Source organism: Excalfactoria chinensis, chromosome 5, assembly GCF_039878825.1.
Source record: "Excalfactoria chinensis isolate bCotChi1 chromosome 5, bCotChi1.hap2, whole genome shotgun sequence".
NCBI classification, from domain to species: domain Eukaryota; kingdom Metazoa; phylum Chordata; class Aves; order Galliformes; family Phasianidae; genus Excalfactoria; species Excalfactoria chinensis.
The window spans coordinates 15,321,607-15,347,576 of NC_092829.1; the positions used below are offsets into that span (position 1 = coordinate 15,321,607).

The 25,970-nt window shown below is 40.9% G+C and overlaps 1 protein-coding gene across 2 annotated transcripts; it reads left to right on the top strand.

Moving 5' to 3' along the window:
* The first annotated feature begins 379 nt into the window (after positions 1-379).
* Positions 380-25,026, top strand: NRDE2 (NRDE-2, necessary for RNA interference, domain containing). 2 transcript variants are annotated; one of them, XM_072337152.1, is made up of 14 exons: positions 380-775; positions 7,189-7,292; positions 8,329-8,520; positions 8,650-8,799; positions 9,370-9,832; positions 10,012-10,414; positions 13,966-14,099; positions 15,825-15,948; positions 17,278-17,453; positions 18,126-18,512; positions 19,539-20,467; positions 21,520-21,658; positions 23,067-23,138; positions 23,772-25,026. In XM_072337152.1, the coding sequence occupies exons 1-14, from the start codon at positions 617-619 to the stop codon at positions 23,895-23,897; spliced, it is 3,558 nt and encodes a 1,185-aa protein (XP_072193253.1). In that variant the 5' UTR covers positions 380-616; the 3' UTR covers positions 23,898-25,026. The 2 variants fall into 2 exon arrangements, with proteins under 2 accessions (XP_072193253.1, XP_072193254.1); XM_072337153.1 differs by having other exon boundaries at positions 381-775; positions 7,189-7,297; positions 8,332-8,520.
* Positions 25,027-25,970: the final 944 nt, after the last annotated feature.

Here is a 25,970-nt window from a genome sequence, read left to right on the forward strand (position 1 = left end):
AGCAAAGGAAAAATAAACAAACAAAAAACCCAGCAAAACAAAACAGAGCTGTTCATCCAGAAGATAAAAAAACTTTAGTATCTTAATGGCATGTAAAATTGTGTGCAGAAATAAATATGGATGCTTGCATTTTTCCTCACAGTGCACACAGCTCATAATTAAACGTTCCGTGCAAGAGGTCAAAGGAATAAAAGTGTTTGTTGTTATCCCATCTCCTTTATGGAGGGCTTGCTCATTGATGCTATTTAATATAGTGAGCATCTCCTCCGGTTAGAAAGCGTATAAATGCTGAATATGGGAAGAGTTATTTTCCCCTAAGCCACTGCTACCGCCATTTGGGATAGACTCTGTCCAGGCAGACCTGCAGTCAGACCTGCAGTCAGTGTTTGCTCCCAGCGTGCTGCATGAGGGAAAATGGGGCGGTGGGGAGGGAAGGACTGCCTCTGGCTGTAGAAGCCTCATCCCCTATTCTTCCTTACGGACTGAACGGCAGACCCGTCACAAGTCCGGAGAATGCAGGACAGCCGCAGCGCCGAGCCTGCCGGCCTTCTCTAAGCAATAGCCGCCTTCCTGCCGCCATTTTGGGTGCTCGGGCAGGCGGACTACACCTCCCAGCATGCCCGGCGCCGCAGCGCCATCTTTCTCCGGCGCTCCGCGGGGCACTTCGGGCAGGTACTACCGAGGACGAGCTGGGACATGGCCTTGTTCCCGGCTTTTGCCGGCACCCCAGAGCCCGGGGAGGCCCCGGCCGGCAGCAGCGAGGGCTCCAGGAAAGGTAAAGTCGTGGGGAATTCTCTTCCTCCCAGCGGCGCTCCGCGGCCCGGCTGAGCCCTTCCGCTTGCCTAGGGAGCTTCCTGCGCCGTGCCGGGCCGCGCAACCCCGTTCCGGGGGGTCGTTCCGGTGTGCCGTGCCGCCGCTGGGTGCTGTGTGCGGCAACCACGGCCTGCTTGTGGGATCCGCGGGGAGCGTAACCGACCCGAGAGCGCTCCGTGAGCGCTGCTTTATAGGGAGGGGCCGCCCTTGGCTCCGCCCTCGCCTTCCGCGAGATGGAAATGTTGAGAGAATCCGAAATAGGGACATTCCGCCAAAATGGTGCTGGCCTCTCATTGATCGTTTCCAGTGTGCTTTGGGTGTGCTCGGTTTGATCCCAGCTCTTCCTGGAGCCATGACTGTAGCAATGCCCGTCTTTGTTTGGAAAGTATACGCACATCAGCTTTGTATCTGCAAGAGAAGGTGTGCTTTGTCTTGTGCAGCAAATGAGTGTATTTTCCCTACTAGCCCGGATAGCATAAAAAACAGAACTTACTGTGTTATCTCAGTTTCCTTAGTCGCATTTAGAGCTGCAAAGGATCATTTCTGGGAGGTTATTACTGGAATGATGATTCAGTTTGTATTTCTGACAGTCATGGTTGCTGTCTGGTGAGTTATACTTCTATTAAACAAGTAAAGAACTCTGTATAGTGAAGGGGAAGCTCAAAGATAATTCTTGGTCTGGGGTAAGTTTCTTGTAGACTCCATCACGGTGAGCATGTAAGGCTTTCAGGAACACAGGCTGGGTAAGCTTCTTGCCAGGTCCTTACCAGTTCCACGTTTCCCTAAAAGTATTGCAGCTGTTGGTACTGCAGTCTCTGCTGGTACAGAGATGCATTAGCCATGATGGAGAGCCTTTCTGGTAATTACACTTGGTGCAGGGAACAGTGGAGGGAATAAGATCCCAAATTATAGCTTCTAGGAAGAGAGGAGCTGCTGTGCCAAGCAGAGGTGCAGTGAGATTTCTCTAATAGTGAGGCCTCTGCTTATATTTTAGAACTCTGATAATAGATCCCTTTAGGTTTGCCATTCAGAATGTGTCACCACAGCCTGCCTGCCCAGGAGATCAAGTTACACAGTAAAAGATGTTAAGGCTTAGTTTCAGGTATAGAGTATTTATTTATTTATTATTTTCATTGTTCATGAGTTATATTTTGGTCTGCTGGGTGTTTTTTGTGTAACTATTGGCATAGCTTTAAGGATCATCATTCGTTCATTTTATGTTTTAGCCACTTTCATGCTTAGTTTTCTAGTATCGTGTTTCAGTATAAGTCATAAAAATTAAGTATTAACTCAGAACTACATTTATGGTGCCATATATCAAATTTCACACGTTCAGCTTGTGAGAACTTGAGAACTTGATGGGCAACTTCAGTATCTCTGATAGATGGGTTCTGTTTCCTCAGAGCTGATATGAAGCCAAAGTCCATCATGATACAGAGAAAACCAAGTACGTGTTTTTTAACATGATACATTCAGGACTGCTTAGTAGTTTTATCATAAAAGCTGAGGTAGTAATGCAAACATTCTTGCCCTGTTTTGCTCTTCTCACCTCTGTCTGACATTGTTACAAGCTTTCATAACCCATTTATATAAATCTAACTGCTCTCTGAAACAGAAGTAGGGCTGTACATCTGTCCTGCTAGGTGGCTGAATTGCAGCCTCTTCTAGAGTTCAAAGTAATATTGTATGCATTTTCTTACAGTTAGTTATATCGTGAAGATTAATTCATTTTTTGTATAGGCTTGATCACAAATTTATCAGCAGCCTGAGTATCTGTAACTCTTGAAAACTGTCCCTGCAGAAATGCACTGTAATTGCTGTCATTTTTTATTATTGTGGGGAAGGTATGAAAAATGCCACTTGGTTGCTTCTAGAGAATCTAGAGAATCACCAAGGTTGGAAAAGACCTAAAAGATCATCCAGTCCAGCCATTCACCTATTACCAATAGCTCCCACTAAACCATGTTCCTCAGTACAACATCCAAATGTTCCTTGAACACCCTCAGGGTCAGTGACTCTACTCTCCCTGGGCAGCCCATTCCAGTGCCTGACCACCCTTTCTGAGAAGTAGTATTTCCTAATGGAAATAACAAGTCCTAATAACAATAACAATTTCCTAATGGAATAACAAGTACATGTGTATTATCACAAAATAAATGTTTTACGTCTTTCATTTGCTACGTTCTCTCAGAACATGGGTCTGTTTTGCCAGAATACTAAGCTTTTCTGACAGCTGACAAGCAAAAACATTGAGATGGTGGGATTTAAAGTTTGGAATCCATTTTGATGTTTGAAATGTTTGTATCCAGCTAACTGATGCACTGAAGAGATTTACAAGGAAGTTTGGGCTTGTGTGTTGTGTAATGGAAAAAATGGTTCAGTTGTTTCCAGAGTATTAGGTCAGTTTGATTAAATTGTTCAGAAAACGCTGCAGTTGGAGAATTCTAACCATTTCCCTGATGTGTCCACAGGGACATACTGACTGTGCTACAGGGTTTGAGCCTGCTGTGTGATTCTTCAATATTTAAAAAATGCAGCTTGATCTCATCATTCAGGTAGAATGAAGCTACAGGCAGGGATTAATCAGGGATTAATGCTTACGACCCCATTTCTCAAGGTGAGTTTTCTCTAAGGCAGTGAAACACCCATTTGAGCTATCAACAGATTGCTTATGCTCACCACTGCAAGTGTATTGTAGCAAGTTTAGTGGGTTACTTTCTATCGGTAAGGGAGTAACAGGTAAAGCTAAGTCAACATCTTCAAAGTTTGTTAATAACACTCATAGATGATATTAGATGTTATTTCACCATATTTAGTGCAGATTTCCTAAGGAAATGAATCTGGTGTTTGCTGTCTGCTGGTCTGCTCCTTCAGTATCTCTTTTCCCCTTCAGGAATTTTAACCCTTTCAGTAAAGTGCATTTTGAGTGGGAAGTAAAAGTGGCAAATCCAGAGGCAGACAAAGACCTACACTTGCTTAGAATAGAGAAATCTGTGTGAGTACCACTCCTGCAAGAGAGGCTGTAACGTGAATTAAACTGCTTGGCATCAAACAGACATATGCCAACGAATAAGGATCTGGTACAGCACAGGCTGCCTGCTGCCCAGGCAGTGGTGAAGGGATGTGGGGAAGTAGAAGGTTCTGGAGAATCCAAGTAATTCCTGAAGCTCTGGCAGCAGTGGGCAGTATAATGGTTGTAGGATACAGCTCTGAAATCCAGGCTTTATTCTATTGTAAGCTGCAAGATTAATCTGCTGACTTTTGAGGGAGAAGAAAAAGTGGGAGTTTCTCCAACTCACTCTTCATGTAAGAACGTGATTCCTGTCAGCCTTCTAAACAGAGAAATGTAAAGGTGGTGTTCCACTCTTCTGCCAGATCCACTATAGGTGCTGTCAGGACTGACCTGAAGACTTCAAGACTGTGTTGTGCCTCAGGGAGATTTATATGGTTGATCAGCCCCAGGTTTTATTGTTTCTTTTAAAGCAGCTGAAGCTTTACTACTTTCTTGATTAAACTGATAAAATGAACAGAGATTTAACAAATAATGCAATTTAAAAAGGTATATATCAGTGGATTGTGGGGTTTTTTGTTTGTTTTGCTTTTGTTTTAGTTTTTCAGACCGACGCTCTTAGTGCTGCTTAGGACCTGTATCTCCATTTGAAAATTATTTGGTACCGTAATGCCTTAACTCTCAAAGTTAGAGAGGTTAACATACCTGTTGTTGTACACAGGCATTTTTTCTCCATATTTGGGCATTCTGCACCTAATATGTTCCTATGGTTAAGTAATATTGAAAAATGCATTACTTGCATTAATTATTGGGGGGCCAGATACTATGCTTTTGAAATTGGTGAGAAACCTCTTTTGTGATGTATGGCATGTTTAAGGTCTTGACCTAACATCTTTTAACATGTCAGAGACTTTTTTTCCTAGTGGTCTGGATACTGTAAGTCTTGAATTCTGGATCTTATCCCAACAGTTCTGTGTGCTTATAAAAGAAATTATTTAACTTCATTTTGCTTTGGCTTTTTTCTCTGACAAGCCTAAGCCAGTGTTTTATTAAGTGTCGTGAGTATTGGTATTAATATATTTCAAGTGGTTTTGATCCATTATACTTCATTCAAATCAGTACAGAACTATATCACAATAAATTCCTGCCAAAATAAATAACACTAGTAAATGACTTATTACATATTAGAAAGAGAAACGGTAGTTTATCACAGAATTGTAGGGGTTGGAAGGGAGCTCTAGAGAGCATCAAGTCCAACTGGAGTGCATTATGAAAGGTCTGGCCAGTGACAGATTGGATTATGTTCCACATGTCTTTGAAACAGATATAACAATTTGGAGATCTGTCTGCCTGGTGAGTTACAGTTTTGTAGTCATACGCCTTTACACCACTGACTGCCAACCAGTAAATGTTCCTGCTTTGTTGGGTGGATCTGGGTGGTACTAGGCAAATCTAAACAGCGATGGATTCTTTTTCAAGGAATCGGACTTATCCTTCATTTCTGTAAGTAAATAAAAGGTCTTATGCACAGATTAGTTGTATTGACTTAAATCTGGAGTTCTCTGGGCTGATTTATCTTCTCTAAATTTGTCTGTGTAAGGATCACCAGAGTGTGACCAATGGAAAAATATTGTAGGGCTGCATTTTGTTCCTGCATTCCTTGATCCTGCTTCTTCAATACCAGTGTGAGCAGAAATAATTGAATGTATGGAAGATAGCCCATTTTTATTTCTTAAATCAACATCATATTTAATTAATATACTCGAGGTATCTCCTGTGCAAGGCAGCACTCTGCTGTGAAACAGTTATTGAATTACCTCAATTAGGGATGGAGTTTTCAGATGTTAGAATTTTAGTCCTGTGTGTTACACATATGGAACGGTTAAGGAATTTCCTTGGTGGGATGTAAATCTTGTGTTAGTTGGCACCAAAGCATGGCAATGTTTGCCTTGCGCGCGGTGATTCCAGTTGCCAGGCAGAAGGATGCAGTCACATTAGACCGAGTTTTCATCATTCAGTCTCACCTGTCAGGTTTTGGTGAGCTGAGAACCACGTTACTGTGCAGGGCGTTGGGTCGGACTGGGCAGTGAGGCTGTGACCCAGCGCCCCAGCACAGAGGTTTGGCAACCTGGGAGGAGCTCTCCTTGGGGTGCTGCCATGTGGCTGGGCCCCTCTGCTGGGGAATGAGGATGGAGCTGTGCTCCATTACAGGGATTTGAGAGTTCATCTTAGGTTAGCAAGCTGCTCTGTATCCATTTTAAAGCCTTTTGTGGACAACAATTCAGAGACACGAGACAGGAGAAAGCATCTTGGTATGAAAAGAGATTTCTGAAAGAAATACTCTGAAGGAGGAGAGATGTATGGCTTGGCAGACAGTGAGATAGTGCTATTTAAGGATTAGAGGTCAGTGTAGTCAAAAGCACAGAGACAAAAATGTGACAGGAAGAACACGGAGGCAAAAATGGTTGTAAAGAGCATGAAGATGAAATGTGTTCCTTTTGTCCTCTCACATGGGGTGGCACTGCTGTTAAACACAGTGCTTCTGCTAAATAGCATTTCTCATTTAACGATAGCAAATTTCACACACCTAGAAATTTCCAGGATTCCTTTATGAAAATAGGAGTGTTAATATCACTAAAGTTATGGCAGAATCCACATCCCGTCGGCGCCTTATCCAATGACTGACATGGCTGAGGTCTAGATGCTAAATGCCAACTACATCCACATGAACATCAGTTAGCTGCTTCTCACACAATTTCAAAGGGTAACGATATCACAGTGGTTCAAAAACTGAGAATCCAGAGAAATGGATAAGTAGAAAACAGTGTATAAAACATTTGAGTATTCTTAGCAGTAATGGTTGTCCCTATCAGTAAAATAGTGTTAAATGTATTTTCCATACAGTGAGTAAGGTGTATTTTGTTATTTTCTAACTTTGCATATGTTGCATTACATTCATTAACAACACCTCTCAATTAATTATATCCTCCATTTTTTGTCAAATTTACTCTCCATGTTAGAATCTTTCTATGTTAAATGAGTATGGGAGAGATTATTTTGTTCCAAGTGTGTAACAGTAAATGAAATGTGTTATCTGCTTTCCCTATGAACCCTTAAGTATTGTTACATAGTGTCTTTCTAAGAGCTTAGATTGATGTTGCAAGAAGATTCCAGCTCTTAAACCTTTTACCTTGTTGAAACCTAGCCTTCTGCCAAATGGAAATCTGATGGGCTGCTTTCCAGTGCTCAACCATTCCTCACCACTTAGTGACATTTGCTGCAAATTTAGCTGTCTGTTGACTAGATTAACCTCCCAACTTTAAAAAACACAGCAAATTAGTTTGCACTGATCTTTTTATCTGCAGAATTGGACTGGCTTAGTAATCCAAGTTTCTCTACGGAAGATGCCCTGTTACTGCATCAGCGCACTACAGAAGCTGCAAATCTCACCCCTGAAAAATCACCACTAGTAAGGTAGAATATACTTTAGTGTCTCTTTAAATAGCCTCGTTCTTATGTCCTGCTTATCCTTTGTTATGTGAGACCAAAATCAGGAGCTTTTAGTGACGCTTTTCATTCCACTATTCACTATTTTAAAAGTCCTGAGTCATATATAGAAGCATGAATAACACTTCCATGTCCTTTAACTTAAAATAATGAGAAATTATACTTACGTAATTCCCATTTTCGTTTTCTCACAGCTACGTTTAATTCTTTGTAATTTTGGCAGGGAAAGGGGGCTGAGTGATGATTCTTCATTAGCTTCTGAATGTCCTGTGACCCTTGAAATAATGTAAAGATTAAGGATCATCATTGTGATTATTCTTTGAAAACTGGTTCAATCAACCATTTCACAGTCAAGCATAGGAACTATTTTACTTTTTAAGAACTAGTTAAGAATGTGAATTAAAGAGATATTACATGTATCAGTTTGTGCAGCCACATGGAACATGCTCATCACTGAAGTGGCTGATTTTATCCTTTTACAGAAACGTGCTCTCGGCACCATATTTGCTGGAGGACTGGTTGGTTTCCGTACCTTCGCCAGAACAGTTGCTATACTTGACATATCTAGACTATAACTAAAACCTAATAATTTATGGAATCCAGTTGTAGTTGCCAAGTATGAAAACTTAGTCATGTTTAATTTGATACAAGTTCTCACATTCATGTTGACTGTTGGTGGAAATGAGACAATGTCTTTATTATAAGAATCACTGTTGAATACCTCTTTCCATATGCTTCTGCTTACATTTGCATGTGTTGTTTGAGCTAAATGCCATCACAGTTCTGTTTATCAGTCATGTATTCTATTTTTTAATATATTTTCAGAATTTTACTGTATGTTATTTACTGCAGATTTATTGTATTTCATTGTATGGCTTGCTGATAACTCTCTTCTCTCAAAATACAGACAGAATAAAGGTAAAAGGGAACATGATTATGAGCTTTCTTACAGTGATACCTCTTTAGAGTTTTACTAGTCGGATATGCTTGTTTCCAAGTAGGAGTACTTCAAGATCAGATTTATCAGGGGAAAGTGATACAGATGAGAGCCTGAAAAAGTCAAGTAAGAAGAGGAAAAAGAAAAAGAAAAAGCATCACCACTATAAGACAAAAAAGAAAGCCAAGGGGGACTCCAGTAGCAGCGAATCAGACCTGGACACAAAGCACATTAAGGACAAAGCTGCAGCAAAGTATGTACTTAGTAATACTATACTTGGCTAAATTAAGTTATTGTGAACTACAGAAATGAAGTGCATTTTGTTTTTGTAAATGCTGAATATGCACATGAATAATTAGACTATTCTTCTTGTTTTTATCAGTCTAGATGATAAAACATCAAATCTTACCAGCAACCGCTTTGTTTGGCTGGATGATGTCCGGGCTTTCACAGAAGAAACTTTCAGAATAGACAAAAAATCAGACCCTGCAAACTGGGCCTACAAATCCCTGTATCGAGGGGACATTGCAAGGTACAGTAAGTCTCTTGCGGTACTGGTATTCAAGCTGTCATGGGATGCCTGTAAGACTTGGTAAATTGAGACTGACTGTGAAATGTTTGACAGTTCAGATTTGTATAAAGATGAGAAAATTTCTGAACAGCTTTGTTTCTGAGTTTAACTTTGCATTGGGTGGAAATATCTTAAAGGATGCCATGAAATAAAGGGAATAAAGTACATTTTCATATTTTGATTAAACATTTGTTTTGTTGTAGACGGGATTGTTCATCTTTGTCCAAGATTATCTACATGGATGCCTTAAAGTGATAGGAGGAAAAATTTTTTCTTTTGCAAGCATGACATGCTGTTGAACTGAGAGGAAGCTTAGAATGATAGTATCAATTCTGATGGCACTGCAAAAATAATTACATTGGAGCATTAAGTAAGAAGCAGTTTGCCAAGTTCTTGCACTTTTGAAGCTCTGTGCAAATGTTATTTGGGTCACTTTGAATTTATGTACTTTTTCACGTTTTCTTTGAAAAATGAGTTATTTTTTTCTACTCTGTCTTTTAGAAGATGTTTAATTGTATTTTTCCTTCTAAGATACAAAAGGAGAGGAGAGTCCTGTCTTGGCATAGATGCAAAGAAACAGTGTATAGCTTGGGACAGCCCAACATCAGAAAAGAAGCAATTGCAGAAGCGACCTGAGCGCTACTTCTCGAAGAGCAATGTGAAGACTCTGAACACAGATGGGATTCCTGTTTGCAATAGAAGTTCTCCATCTGACCCAGCTGCATTTATACCAGTTTCCCACGTGGAAACCAGTGATCCTTCTGACACAACAGAGGTAAATCCTCTTGGGATTTATGATCCATCAACTACAGAGTGGCTACAAGGAAAAGGGCACAAAGGTGAAGAACATGAGCCTGTAAATACGCAGCAGGAGTTTCAAGAGCCTGGGATAAATGTTAACCCCATTCTAATGGCAAAAGTGGAAGAACATAATAAGAAAGTCAGAGAAAACCCAAGAGATATTCAGGCTTGGATGAATTTTGTTTCATTTCAGGTATGTATGTTGACAGATTGCTTATTTCCGAGTAATAATTACACAAACATTATATTTCACATTCCTTTGTGTAGAACTATGAATCTTCTACATAGAATGAGCTGTTAATTCATTTTCACAAGCGTCAGCATTCTTTTCGTGATGATTCTTCCTAATTTTGTCACCATCTTTGTTTAAAGGATGAATTAATGAGAGGACCTAGCCCTTATGCCAGTATGGGAGAGCAGGAAGTAAGAAGAAAATCACTGAAGTTAATCTTGGAGAAGAAACTAGCTATTTTAGAGAGGGCAATTGAAAGCAATCCAAGTAACGTTGATCTGAAACTCGCCAGGCTGAATGTTTGCACGGAATTCTGGGAGTCACCAGCTGTGATCAAAGAATGGCAGAAGCTAATCTTCATACATCCCAATAATCCAGAGCTGTGGAAGAAATATCTCCTGTTCTGCCAAAGTCAATTCAGTACCTTTTCTGTCTCAAAAATCAATAGCCTCTATGGAAAATGTTTGACTACCTTGGCAGCTGTACAGGATGGCAGTATGGTATCACATCCTCCACTGCCTGGCACAGAAGAAGCTATGCTTGGTAAGGTTCTTTCTCTCTGTTTTGTGTTACCATTGGAAAGGTCTTCATAGGAGTTGACTACATTCCCTAGAAGAATAGAATTTCCTGTCTATTATGGGAATTTTTGTCCTCTTCAAAATCTTGAGTTTTTAGCTGAGAATTGAAGCAGATATTCCACCCAAATATGGATGGAGCAGATGCTTCCTTTCCCTGTAGAGTTTGCGATGTAACATCTAGAAAAGTCTAGTGTGCTGAGGAGTACATGGTACAAATGTCAAGGCTGAAGAAATGCAGTCAGCAGCCAGGAGATGTGCTTTTATCTTTAAAAAGTGTATAAAAGAAAAAAAAAAGGTTGGCTTGTGAAAGCAACAATCAACAATTCCTTTTGTACAAAAGGTTCTTCATTAATTACTTTAAAAAAGAAAATGGAAGGATGGTAAGTTTTCTTGTGAGTCCCAATTAGTAGATTCAGAATCCTGAGCTGTAATACCATACACTTGTGCCTTTTGTATTCATTATATGCGTTTATCTTCAAGTTAAAGTTTATTATATAATTATCCCTAGAAGGATAGTTAGTCAGATGGGTAGGATGCTGGACTGGATCCAGGGAAGAAGCAGGTTCTGCTCAGTTCTGGCACAGCCTTTGAATTTATTTGGAGCCAAATGAATGTAACATATCCCGTTTCAATTATGCTTCCGTACCTCAAAGGGTCGTTGTGATCATTAATCTATGAGCACACCGAGGGGGAAATAATACTGTCGCCGTGAACATGGATTTATTTGTCTATTGTCCATGCTTCTTCATTTGTAGTATAGCTGAAGAAATCTTTTTTGTCCAAATCCTGTAACTGCTGTTTGAGGAATGATGCTATCATCTGTTATACAGCATCCATCTGGGATTTTAAGATTGAGATGCTGGGTTATGAACTATTTTCAATTTCAGATCTGTTATGGTCTCCTTTTGTATTCATTGTGGATCCAGCACTGGACAATGTGCTGTAAAGGAGAAGTCCTGTGCTGGCAGGTGGCTGTTGTACTGCCTGGTATTTTCTAATTGGTCGGACTGTCTCTGATTTCTAATCTTTCAGTCACTTTGTACACCAATTGCAATGACTGTTTCTCAGGACAGACGTTTTATTCAACCTTCTGTACTCTGCAAACAGAATGGTTTTTCTCTCATTTTTCCCTGTGCAGAACATAAATGTCCTGGTAACTCTGCTAGGAGAAACTTGTTTTGTATCATCTCTTTAACTAATTGAGTGTTTTTATGTTGATTGACAATTTCAGAAAACTTCTTTCTTGACACATCTACCCTTATAGACAGTTTGAAAAGAAAATCAACTCTCTTTGAGTTTCTGTTCACTCTTAATTTCTACTTATGTATTAACACTGTAGTGGAGCGGAGAAACTTCCAGTGTGGAGTTTTCTTGGTCTGACAGGAGCTTTGGTTCTTTGGTTGTTTGTTTGCTTGTTTTACTACAATGCCTGTGCAATTCTTGAGCTGATTTTGATCTGCTAGTTTACTTATTAGGAAAATGACCATTTTGTTTATTTACTGTTAACATAAATGCAACAAGCATTTCACCAATTAGTTACAAGAGGAATAGCACTGTAGATGGATGGTAGACTTTATCTTCAACCTTTGACCTTTGATTATGATAAAATATAAGAGCTGGTTTGAAATAGTGTTTGACTGTGCCATCTAGCGTGCAGTTCCGTGCAGTGCATAGGATTGTGCTTGGAAAGAATTGTTTTTTAAAAACATTACATTTAAGAAAGTAGGCAAGCTTTGTTTTAAAATTATAGGCCAGTTTATAAAATATTTAATAGAGTTTGTTACATTTCAAATTTATTGGGGTCTGGGAATGTAAAGCAAGTGAAAATAAGCACTGTCAGGTTTAGCAGTGGGAAGATTGTCCTACGCCTAAAATTGTATGTACAGGTTTGGGCAGAAACATTCGTATTTTAGGTTCATCTGCAGCAGTGTCTTAGCATTGGGGGTGGAATCAGGTACCCATTTGTGACGTCTTCAGCGTTTATCAACAAAAAATGCTCATCTTTTTATTGCCTCAAATACGCTTTGCTTTTTTTTTTTATCATGCAGAAAATCTAAGGTTATCATTTATTTTTGGCTTCCATTTAGCAGTAAGTCCTGATGAGATAATCTCTTCAATCAGAAAATTTTCATCAAAGTTCATTAGCAAGGAAACATTTATTTCCCAGTGGCAATTAGATACCAGAACTGATGGGAAAATTGCCTAAACTGCTTACAATACTTTGGAGGATTTGCTAGGTGAACTACACACACTTCTTGTTGTTTAAATACCTTCAGGAATCTCTTTAAGTCTTTCTTCATTATCAGAAACCATTGATGGCTTCCCAGGACAGTTTATTTAAATGCCTACTCTGTACTGTATGTTTTACCTGAATTCCTAGTTTTGTGTGCACGCATCTGAATTTAAGACAAAAGGGGTAAGATGCTTAATATAAATAGATAGATAAAAGAACCAGTTATATTAACCTACATTGTTACGTGTGTATCTAAACATGAAATCAAGAGGTCTTCAGATTGATCAGGCCACAACAGTTTTGATATTCTTTGATGCCGGTTATTCCCATCTTTTGGATTCTGATATCATAGAATCATAGAATTACTCAGGTTGGAAAAGATCTCAAAGGTCATCAAGTCCAACCACAGCCTAACCGTAGTACCGTAACTCTAACAACCCTCTGCTAAATCACACCACATCCAAACGGCTCTTAAACACATCCAGAGATGGTGACTCAACCACCTCCCTGGGAAGCCTATTCCAGTGTTTAACTACCCTTTCTGTAAAGAAGTGTTTCCTAACGTCCAACCTAAGCTTACCTTGGTGCACTTGAGGCCATTTCGCCTCGTCCTGTCACTTGTCACCAGTGAGAAGAGACCTGCCCCGCTCTCACTGTAAGCATCTTTCAGATACTGGAAGAGAGCAATAAGGTCTCCCCTCAGCCTCCTTTTCCCCAGACTAAACAGCCCCAGCTCCTTCAGCCTCTCCTCGTAGGGCTGATTCTCCAAGCCCTTCACGAGCCTCGTTGCCCTTCTCTGGACCTGCTCCAGTACCTCCGTGTCCTTTTTGTACTGAGGTGTCCAAAACTGGACACAGTACTCAAGGTGAGGCCTCACCAATGCTGAGTACAGGGGCAGGATGACTTCCTTAGTCCTGCTCACTACACCATTCCTGATACAAGCCAGGATGCCATTGGCCCTCTTGGCCACCTGGGCACACTGCCGGCTCATGTTCAACCGACTGTTTATTAGTATACCAAGGTCCCTTTCCATCAGGCAGCTTTCCAGCCACAAATTGCTCAGCTTGGAAAAGACCTTAAAGATCATCGAGTCCAACCACAACCTAACCATACTACCCTAACAACCCTCTGCTAAATCACATCCCTGAGCACCACATATCATTCCAGAACAATTACACCACAAAGCACTTCATTTATGTTTTTGTATATTTGTAAGTTGTAATAAAATACCTCACGACAAAATCTCTTTGAAATATTAACACTTCATCTCCTTTACTTTGCAGCTATATTTATTCAGCAGTGCCACTTTCTGAGACAAGCTGGCCACTCCGAGAAGGCAGTGTCTTTGTTTCAGGCTCTGATTGACTTCACCTTCTTTAAACCTGACAGCGTAAAAGATCTGCCAACAAAGGGACAGGTAGCAATTTCTATTTAAATGTGTCTATGTCCTTGTGCTTTTCCTACTTTTTCACAAAGTAGCTGTTGTCTTGTTCTGTTGTTGATAGGGAAAGCTGATAGGACCTATAAATTAGAACCTTCTCTGGATGGTTTTTGGTTTTTGTAGCCTTTCTTAGATTATTCTTTGTATGTTCTCAGTAATTCTTTGACATTTACATTAAGAGCATCTTCATGCTTTAAAGCATTTTTTAGTTGTCCCGTGATATTCCATCCAGCATTTCCTATCTAAGTATTAAATCATTATTCTCTAGATTTGCTCAGGAGATTGTTAGGCACAGGCCCCAGTAACAGAGATAATGTTCAGAGAGTGAGCCATTGCCAGCATAGCATCATCCCGCTGAATTGCTGGGAGCTACTTCTTTTTTAACCACTGGTGTAGAGAGGCACCAGTTAGGCAGTTAGCCTGCTGTAAGTGACAAAAATCGGGTAATATTAGAAATCCTTTTATTACCCCACCTTCTCCAGCATCTGCTACTTAGCTACCATTTTATTTGCTCTCTAAATTAACACCACTGACTACCAGGAAAGCGATGTTGGAGTTTAGATAATACCAGCATCCTCTTAAAGTCCCAAAAGTTTAAACTTCAATTATTGTGCAGGATGGCAGCTTTGGTATAGCTTCTAGCTATAGTGTACACACAAAAAAACTGAGTTACACTCCCAATTGTACAAAAAATGGTACAATTCTTTGTAGTCACAAGAATGCAGATGGAAATGAAGCAGGATTAACAGGACAGCGTCGAGGCCTGGGAAGTGCAATTATGGAAAATAAGAAAATGTTAGATTTACAGTTGGTGGAACATCTTTAATTCTGCCTTCTTTTAGAAACATTATGACTCAGTCTTGGATTAGTTGTTTCCGTACTGTTTCCATAATTCACTTTCTCACTCGTTGCAAAGAATAAATCCATAAGGAGCAGAAATTAGATTTTGCAGTTGCTGTAAACTCTGCATTTTCTGATATGTTGATGCTTACTTTTTGTTAGACTAAATTTTGTGGTTAACATTCAAATTTGAGCCCCATGTCAATGTCCATTCCAAGGTTTGGTACACAGTAGAAGCACGTAATAGAAGAGATGATCGTTAGAGCTAAGTATACAGAAATCAGGGTAGGAGTTGAATCTAAAGAAGATGGATTGCACACAGGCATTGACAGAGTTAGGCCCAGAACCGTGGACTTTTGACTCACTGGAAAAAAGCCCTGAGGTTGTTAATTATCTTGAAACCTGAGAGATGAGATTTTCTTCTTTGTCTCAATCCAGTCATATTTATGTCTGACTGTAGCATTTTGATTTGGCCATAGCAGTATGGTTATCTGAATCATCTCTCCTTGAACCAATTTCTTCCTGGACCCAAAAAAAGATGAGAGGAGGGAAAATTTGGGTTCAGAAAGCCCCATCCTGGGGACTTCAGATCCTTATCTTCAAAGAATCTTCACAGAACATTTGACAAATAAAGTCTTCTGCTTTCTGTAAAGCTTAATACCATTCCAAAACAATCATTATGTTAATAATAATGACAGCTGTGCTGTGTCACACATGTATTTGAGTTGCTGCAAATTGTTAAGCAGCATCTGACAAGATCTTTAGATACAACCTAAGTTGATTCAATCAGTGTCTGTACTAGAGCAAAAATCATTTTTCTAAGCATGTTCTGTTCTTGTTCCCCCTGCCCAAAAACAACAGGTGGAATTCTTTGAGCCCTTTTGGGATAGTGGAGAACCACGAATTGGAGAAAAAGGAGCAAGAGGCTGGAGAGCATGGATGCACCAACAAGAAAAGGGTGGCTGGGTTGCTGTTGACAATCCTGGTACGTCCAAGCCAATACGTGTAGTTGAGCATCCATTTGATCTAAAAAGTTCATTTAGAATGATGCAAGCTATTTCTGCTCATATTCTTGCATAGAAGCATTAGCAAGCTCAAGATGAACTCTATCACACTTCACGAGGAAAAATGTGTCTGAGTGTTTTCTGTCCCACATTGTTTATGGCATGCTGTTGTCCTTCCTAGGGAAGAGAAATGAGGGAGAGTGGGAGGGATATCTCATTCTGTGTTCTGAAAGGCATGACTGTTTGATTCAGACCTATGTCCATCTAAAGTAAAAGGAAGCTACTTTCCTTAACACTCCGTTAGCACGTAGAGCAGGTAGGATTATAGTATTTAGATGATAGTTGCCTACACATTTCCTAGTTTAATTGTAGGAGCAAATGAGTTTGGTTTCTTACAGCAAATAACACAGTAGCAATAAAAGGAAAAACTGGTCTTTCTCTGTGTGACACAGAATAAAGGAATTGCTTCTTCATCTCACTGGAGTGCTTCTGGGACTGGGAACATGCAGAAGTGAAGGTTGCTGTCTCAACAAGGGATGCAGAAAATGCCTCCTTGCTGCTTACTCCCACACTGTTCTGCCATTTACAGTGCTTCCCTTCATGTCAAGGACTATTTCTTAAACAGATACATCTTTGCCTTAACTTACAAGTGCTCATCAGTTACAGCACAGAATTAACATATTGCTGTCACAGAAAAAACACTCAAATAACATGTGAGTGTCTAGGATCATCAAAAGTAGGATGTGGTTAGACACTCCTTTTTGTGTCTCTTTGACCTCATTGGTTGTTTCTGTTACAGTTGCTTACAATTTTGAAAATACTAGATATTTTAAAGCAACATTGCCAAGCATTGTTTTTAATGTTTGACATCATAATATTTTTTACTTCGAGCATTTTTGTCAGTATGTTTTATGCACAGGAATATTCATAAAACACATTTGAGTTAGCGCTCTCAGGTATGAAGTGAAGAGCCTACGCCTGTGTGAAAAGGTAGCCACTGGCTCTTGGCTGCTGCTTCTAAACTGCTGTTGTCAAGTGTCCCACAGCCTGCTGGCACTTTATTTTATTCCATATGAGAACGTTTGAATGCTGACATTGATTCACTCGTTCAGAAAGTTTAGAAACTGCGGAGTTGCTGTCAAAACTCAGAGCTCTGATGTGAAAATGCTCAGCGCTCTCATATGTCTGGTTTATTAACACTGTATTTGTTTACATTTTTAAAGTAGTTATATTGTATGTCAAGTAGATTTGGTAGATTAATTTTTCTTTAATAATAGCATATCGTGGGGGGTGCCCTGATTTGTTTTTAGATGATGATGATGATGAAGAGGTAGATGAGGATGAAGAAATAAAGGATAAAACTCTCCCCAAGTGGCACATTTGGATGGATATTGAATATTCTCGTGAATCAAGACATTGGTTACCTTGGAGGCCAGACAAAACCAAAAATCAAGCAGAAGACGACTGTGAAGATCCAGAAAGACAGGTCACTCTAACAGAGTAAAACAAGGGGTGGTTAAAAAATTACCCTTGCATTTGGGTTCATTGCCAATGGGTATTTTCTTTTTTTTTCTTCACTTATTTGCAATTCAAAATCCACCTGAGGTTTGATGCTGACTCTGCTGAAATCCTCAGGGATGCTTTGGTAAACTTAGGAAAGGGCTGTAGGCAAACAGTCTGCCTTTGCTGTTCTGTGGTTTCCCTCATGTGTCACAGATAAGAAACGTCACAGATCTTCTGTTCAAAAAGATACCTGCACTAAGTACACAAAGGCTCTGTTGCCTGCTGTTAGCTTCCAGTCAGATCGTTGGAAACTTTTTCTTCTTGGGAGATGGACATTGAGTCAGACATTGATTTTCAAAGAAAAATGTGTTAAATGGCCTCATCAGTATCTTCTCTGGACTTGTATTGCATGAGGTTCCTGTAGAGATCTTTGATATTCCAGGACAAAGAAGTCTCCTGGTAGACTTAAAACCTGACTGGAAAAATGCATTGCTTGTTCAACTCATCTGTTTTTAATTTGAATCAAATTCCTTACTATTTAATAGTAATTATAAATCTTTATTGGCTACAAAAGCTTCTTTAGTTACTTAAGTTGCGGATTTGTTGAATTTTGATTGCATAAATTAATTGAGTTTGTTTTTAATTTTATTTTTAGGTATTATTTGATGATCTTGGGCCATCTTTAATCCAGCTTTCTAATCCGGACATTCAGCGTCAATTACTGTATTCATTTTTGCAATTCCTGGGGGTTCCATGTATAAATAAGCTCTTTCCTCCCAACCTCTATATTGCCATGGATGAAAATGATATCTTTGACAGCATGCTTTCTGATGAAAAGCCACTGACTTGTATTGATACATCACTTTCTGGATTCAGCAATATTGGTCACATGGACACGATGCAAAGGAGGAGACATCACATAGGCCACCGTAAAGATGGAGAGGAGTTCATCCAGAATGTTTTTCAAGCTCTATCCCCACTGTTTTCAGGAAAGGAAAAATCAAACCTGTCCATTTGTTGGTTGCAGTATGAAATATCGAAGGTAAGGAAGAATCTGCATATAATTGCTTTTATGATGTGTAAACTTTCTTGTGTGTTTACGTTCAAGTAAAATAAATACTGGGGAAAATTAAGTCTCATAGGACTGAGTATTCAAAGTAGTTGATGCCAACTAAGAAAAGGAAAGAAACAAACCCTGTTCTTCAGTCTGTGTTCTATAGATGCATATTTTCATGGAATAAAATACGTGTTGCAGTCTTGGGTGGATGTTAGTATATTGTCTCCTGCCGTGTGATACTTCATGTGCTAGGCAAGAATGGATGCAAGTCATTTTTTGCAAGGCAAAATGTGTGAGCCAAGTACTTTCATCAGTGTTCTTCAAAGTGCATATTCCCCCATACCAAGGTATGATCACCTTATCAGGAAACCATCTACTTCCTATACAAGTTTATTTGCAGTGCTATTGGAGGAAGTAACACCTTATCACCTGAGCATGGATTTAGTTCCATAAACCTGTTCGAATAGATGCCCACAGAAGTCAAGTTTGTCCTCGTAGCACTTGAGAAACTTTAACATTGTGTTTACCATGTGGAGAAGTTTCCTGTCTCTTGCCCAAAGACTATCTAACCAGAAGGTCTCTAATGAAACATGCAGGCTTCCCCCCCCCAAATACATTTCTGCTGTGAAAGCTACTTGAAGGTTTAATTGTGCCGGTCATAAGCTTCATCTACCTGCATCTCATATTTTGTTCTGAACCACTGCAGCTTAGCAGTTCTTTTTTTGACTGTTTGGCCTTTTAAAGGAGTGGCATTTGATGCTATTTAAGGTATGCAGTGCCAAGCATGAGAATGATAAGCCTGCATAATTTAGGTGTGTAGAAGGGAGCTGATGACACACAACTCTGACAGCTTTACTCAATAGCAACAGATCTGGCCAGTGGTGAAATATAGAACGATATGAAATCAAAGACAGCAATGAAATAAAAAACAACAGTCAAACCTCACAGTATATTTCTGGTTTCACTTCTCTCGCCTCTCTTAAAACATGTGCTATTTATTCTCCCCTGCAGGTAGTTCAGTGTATCCAAACAAAAAAGAAGAAGAAGCTGAAAGCTCAAGGGAGAAAAAGTAAAAAATTGGCCAAGAATCTCCTTAAAGCACCTGACAACAGAAATAACCTTGCTCTCTGGAAACTCTACGCCTACCTGGAATGGCTGCTTGGTAACACTGACGATGCTAGGAAGGTGTTTGACACAGCCCTGTGCACAGCAGGGACAGGAGGACTGAAGAGCCCCCAGCTGTGCAGCCTTAGTCTGCTTTATGCTCAGCTGGAAGTGGAGCTACTGCAGAGTCTAGAAGGAGCTGTTACCTCACGCGCTGTTCATATATTGACCAAGCTGGGTGAAAGCGGACCATACGTACCCTACAGCGGACAAGTGTTATCTGTCAGCGTTTTGAAAGCTCGTAAGACATACGAGCATGCACTGCAAGACTGTTTAAATAAAGCACCGGTTTCCGATCAAGACCGGACAAGTAATTCTAATCAACTGGTTAACTTAGTTGGCTGTTTCACAGTGTTCCAGTATTTGACTGTAGGAATTGATGCTGCAGAATTAGTGTGTGTGCAGGCTTTAGAAAAGCTTGAAGCTCCTCATCCACAGAAAGGTGAGAATGCTGCAGAGACTTCCAGCATTCAGCATTCTCCCACTGCTCTGGAGGCTGTCACACTGCTGCGTGCCAATTTACTCCGATTCCACATGAAAATTAGCGTTTATCCTTTGAATCCTTTGCGAGAAGCACTAACAGAGGCCCTCAAACGGTTTCCTAGCAACCAGGCTCTATGGAGAGCATACATCCAGAGCCAGAGGAAGTCTCACAGTGCTAGCAAGGCACGAAGATTTTTTGATGGTGTCACAAGGTCTACTGACTCCTTAGAGCCGTGGCTGTTTGCCATCCAAGCAGAGAAGATGAGAAAAAAACTTATTGAGAATGTCCAGAGGTAATATCTTGCAGCTCATTATGACTGTGCTTTTCTTTTAATGTATCTGATTGCTTTACAGGAGAGAAGGCGCTTCTATCGTTCTCATTTTGCAGATGAAGAAGCTGTGACTAGGCAGGGTTCTTTGTCCAAGGCTGAACAGCGGGACAGAATCCTGAACAGAATTACAGACCTAGGTTTTAGTCTCACATCCTTTCTGCTGGATCAGATGGTGTACTGCTTGTGTTTGGCTACTTAGCACTGACATCAGGACAGTGCACATCTTTAAGTAACTTAATTAGCTCTGTCTGCTTAGATGGTCAGAGTAGATACAAGCTTAGAAATGGCTGCGTTTCAGCACATCCAGCAAGGAAGTACTGTAACACAGAGCTGCATCACAGCTTCTTGCTGAGCTCACTGCCCTACTTCACTTGTCACAGCACAGTTGTGGCAGATCAGTTTCCATAGTGAGTACATGAGAGTACAGGTCTCATACGGGGCTGTTGCTAGGTAGAAATTTCCTGAATTTGCAGTACGGTCTGGGCTCAGATGTTTTGTTCATGGGAAAGGAAGGAAGGGTTGGAGTTGTGAGGAATCGAGGTGTGTTTATTCTGAAAGCTTGGTCTCCTTGTCTGCCCATTGCTGGGAGGTACCTTTCTAGGGCCACCTACATACCCCATGTTGGCAGCTGGGCTCTTTGTGCCTCCCACAGAAACAGAGATTTCTAGGAAAATGTTGTCTTGAACCTTTATGTAGCTGTAAGCTTCCCATATCAATGACATTACAGAATTATCAGTATACATTAAAACAAGTGTGCCCACTTCGTGCTTTGCCAGTGTGGCACTGGGCATGCATTCATGGTAGTGGCATTCCTGAACTGTCAGTGAGTGTGATCCGAAACTGGAATTAGAACTCTACAGCCATCAGATGTAAAGTAAGATGATAATTTGATTTGCTGTTAATTACAGACTGGCACTGTGATGGGTTTTCATTATTGTTACTGGAAACCCATGTGAAATCCTATGTTGTGTCTAAGTGACGTGTTTTTCTGCTTTCCCCACTCTGTGTTCCAGGGCAGATGTTGGGGAAATATATTCTACTATTCCTGAAACTGGGTTAACAAATAGGATTATCTCTCTGTTTGAACACGCGATTCAGAGTGAAAGTGGTACCCACTGCCCATTGCTGTGGAGAATGTATTTGAACTTTCTGGTAAGAAGAATTATGTTTTACTGCATTTTATCACATCTGGACTTTCTCATCAGCACAGTATATACAATACCATGGGAAAAAAAACAACGTGAAATGTTCCCTATGTTGTTTTCAAGGTGATACATTTTTGAATTGTAATGCTGCTTGCTTACAGTATTAAGGAGAATTTAATTGCTGTGGATTAGAAGGAGCAGTAGCTTCTGGCGGTGTGGTGTCATGTAGGTGCTAACAGCTTCTTGCCTTTCCAGGCAACCCGTGTTAGCACTCAGGCACCTGTGCAGTACAGAAGTGCTGCCTGATGTTCAGATGGAACCTCCTGTATTCCAGTTTGTACCCAATCAATGCCTCTTGTGCTGGCACTGGGCACCACTGAGAAGAGCCTGCCTTAGTCCTCTTTGCACCTTCATTTATTTTGTGTTGTTAAGATCCTCCTGAGCCTGCTCTTTGCAAGCTCTACATTCCCAGCTCCCTCAGCCTCCCTTGTGGGGAGAGATGTTCCAATCTTTGTGGCCCTTCGTTGGCCTCCCTTCAGTGTCTCTGTTGTGCTGGCAGCCCAGAACTGGCCGAAGCCAGCAGTTCAGCCAGATTTCAGCACAGCTCTAAGAGTGGGGCTTCCAGTATTGAAATGCATTGCTGTCTGGTAAAGGGAGAGCTAGCCAGAACCAGCTGCTACAGCCAACATATCAGTGATACGAGGAACTGACAAGGGATCTGCTGGTTTGTAGCAGTAGTCAGAGCAAGAGAAAATGCGAGTTCACAGCTAAGGAGCTGTTATCCCTGAACATCTCAACACATTTGGTGTATCTTTGGTATCTTGGAATTAATGGATTTTCGGAGATGTCATAAAATCCCATATTTGTAAAGTAGGCTTGAAACTCAAAAGATTTCTTCAGGGGATTGTCAGTACTTCTACCCAGAACTGGGATGACTGAAGTCAAGCAGGCTGACTCAGCATTCTGACCTCTGCTGCCTGTTAGTAAAAACCCACAGCTGTGTTCCCCTTATCAAATAGTCAGGTGAATCGAGGGAGAACTTTTAACTCCTTCCAGCTATGCTCATTTAGTTCCCCATTTTCATATGTAAGGGCATCCAACTTTAACAAGTTATGCAGAGTGAGAAGTGCACACCTGTATAATCTCTTCACACACAAAGGAAACACATTATCACCTCTGTGGGACCAAAGATGCTCATGTGGTGGAAGTTCTGGGTTGTGAATTTGCACTGAAACCCCTTTCAGACTTCCCTGATGGCACCTATCCAACTGTAGAGCTGTTACTGCGTGCAGCAGTAAGGGCTCCCCAACAGAAGAGCACTGTGCTTTGCGGTAGTAATTTCCTTGTCTAAAACAGTTGTTCTATTGTGTCAGCCATTACTGTATTGAAACATGAACGCTCTTTTCCTCACATAGGTTTCAGTTGGAAAAAAAGAAAGAAGTAAAGGATTATTTTATAAAGCCATTCAGAACTGTCCTTGGGCAAAGGTGAGCACAGGAATAAAGAAGCCTATTACTACCCTAGTTTTCAAAGTTGTGTCTTCTCTTAAAGTAATAATTTAGTAGTTATGATAATGAGCAGCGTGCAAATGAAAGTAGACCTTTCTGAAGCAGATCTGCTGCAGGACTTCCTGCAAAAAGGATACACATCTGAAATGGAGACAACCATATCGGTCAGCACAGAAGGGTGCTGTGTGAGATGAGGACAGAATATGCTCCTCTCTGCGTGACCCAGAGGCGGCTGCATCTGGCAAACCACGCTTAACATAAGCACGGTGGTAGCAGAAGCGTATGGGAAAGTTAAAATGCATTTAACTAATAGTGAGAGAAGTTGCTCAAGAGCACCTGCAGCCCCCCAAGTGGTGTCTGTATCTGCTGCAAATGATCCAGCACCTCATGGTCAATACTTTGTTTTAACTCAGTAAGAGTTGAACGTGCTTGGTTAAACAGCTACATTGCTGTGAATACAGCATTGTTGTTTGTATTAATTTTAAGCAGCTTGTGATTGTTCTCGTATCCTTGCTGCAGGGTTGTTTGCATGTCTGCCTGCTTCCCTTACATGTGATGCTCTGACAGAAAGATGGCAGATGAGAAGTTCTCATTCTCTCGTTGCCTTTCTAGGTACTCTACATGGACGCAGTGGAGTACTTTCCTGAGCAGCTGCAGGAGACACTTGATCTCATGACTGAAAAAGAACTAAGAGTGCGGGTACCTATGGAAGAGCTGGATCTACTACTGGAGGTTTAGAAGAAGATAAGGATGAAGAAAATACAAAGCCAGTTCTACAACTAACACCTACAATCCCTTCAAACAAGAACCTGTTGTGACTTGAGCACTGACTTCTCCCCCCCCTAAGTTTGTATACAGACTGCTACCACCACAGAGCTGTAGTTGCAGGCTTTCTGGGATCAAATACTGCATTTAACCCACAAAAATGCATCCGCTCACTGAAGCAGCGCTGGCTTCCACAAGACGCCCTCTTACAAACAGCCATGTTGAACACTGCCCACATTTCTTATTGTACTGTTTGAAGTTACATTCCCTGGAGTTAGCAGAGATTCCACACATGCTAACTGTAGTTTGGTGAGCCACACAGGAAATAAACACCTGTTCCATGAGCACTCTGCTCTCCTCCAATCGGCAGAGCTCAGTCATTTCCTTCAGCTTGGTATGAGTGCATTTATAAGTACTGAGTCGCAGCACGTTACGTCTGTTCACAAACAGCTGGTAAAAGCCAAATCTTATCTTCAGCAGACACCTACTATGGACTTGTATTGGGATGTTTTGATAAACGTTTTAATATGAATATTTAGGAAATATATACTTTAAGTTTTTTATAATTCAAATGGAACTTTTGTTATCTTTTCTTAATTGTGAATTTTAAAATGAAATTATGTCTGAAGTGCATCTCAGTGCAGCCCATTTTGAATCAAGACTGAGTAACCCATTACTCTCTGGGCCCAAACATAAGCAATCACGAGAGAAGCAGAGGTCTGTTCTGCATTCAGTCCTCACCAAAGAAAGCATAATAGCTAAAGCACGACCTTAACGACTAGCTTCTATTCCAAGATACTTTAGGCATGCTCATGGATAAAGAGTATGAAATATGGTAATGATCTAACAGTGTCACTATGCTATATTTATTTGGTAAGACAATGCATGAAAATACATAAACGACTGCATGTAGCATCCCTTCTGCTGGCACTCCAGTACTCAGAAGTTGGACCATCAGAAACAGAGCACCTGCAGCTACTGAGCACCCCGCACCACTTAGAGGGTTATAGGACAAAAGCAACAGCTGGCAGTGAGAGCACCAAAACAGTCTGGAGCTGCTCAGCTATTAAGATCCTATTACACGGAAAACAAAGTCCTGCAACCTCAGCCTCCCCTTTGCCACAGTCATGGCAGTTGTCAGTTCAGGCTGCAACTCATTCACCTTTCTAAAAGTATTTTAAATGCTACAGTGAATGTGCAGAATTTTAAATAGCATCCGAGCATCTTCTGAGAGCCTTCGATCCTGGGAACTGGAGGTGATGCTGGTTTGGCTATGATTTAATCTTTGTAAAAAGCACGTGTTCTGCTTACCAAGAAGCAAGTTGCTTCTGAGAGGTTCTTAGCGATACCAAGCAAAGCATTCCCAGGTAGGCCAAAAGTCACATATAGAAAGAAACGGACTCACCAAGTGGAGCAGGGCTGTTCCGGCCATACAGCAGTCCTTCATAGGAAGCAGCTGAAGTACAAGAGATGTTCCCCCTTCAGTAAGGTGGCCCTTATATGAGTGCAGGGTGGTTTCACCCTGGGTTCACCCCTCCTGGTCACACGGGGAGCACAGGTGTGAACAATTTGCTTGTGCTCCCTGAGCAGCCACAGCCCTTCACCAGGTGCTCCATCACCAGCTGAAGCCTCAAAAAAAAACTGTTGTTTTTAAATTCCACTGTTTTATATGTGACAGAGCTCCTGTGTTGGAGGCAGGGATCGCTTTGTGCACCTAATCAGACATGGTGGATGTGTTGTTTGTTTCTGCTCTCCCATCAGAGCAGAATGCCGCTTCTTCTGAAGTCGTGGGAAGGCCATGAAGGAGTGGGAGGGGCAGCACAGCTGTGCTCCTGCTCTCTTTCTTTTTTCACTCACCTTTTTCTTCCATGCATTCTCCCTCAGGGGTCCTTCTGCTCCTTAGCACAGCTTTTCCTGGTGCACTGCTCACACTGCTCACACTGCTCGCTCACTGGAGCCCCTGAAGTGAAGTCCTACCTTCAATTCAGACCCTGCTGTTTTTTCCTGCATGGGGAACATGCTGGCTTTATTCACTTTTTTTTCCTC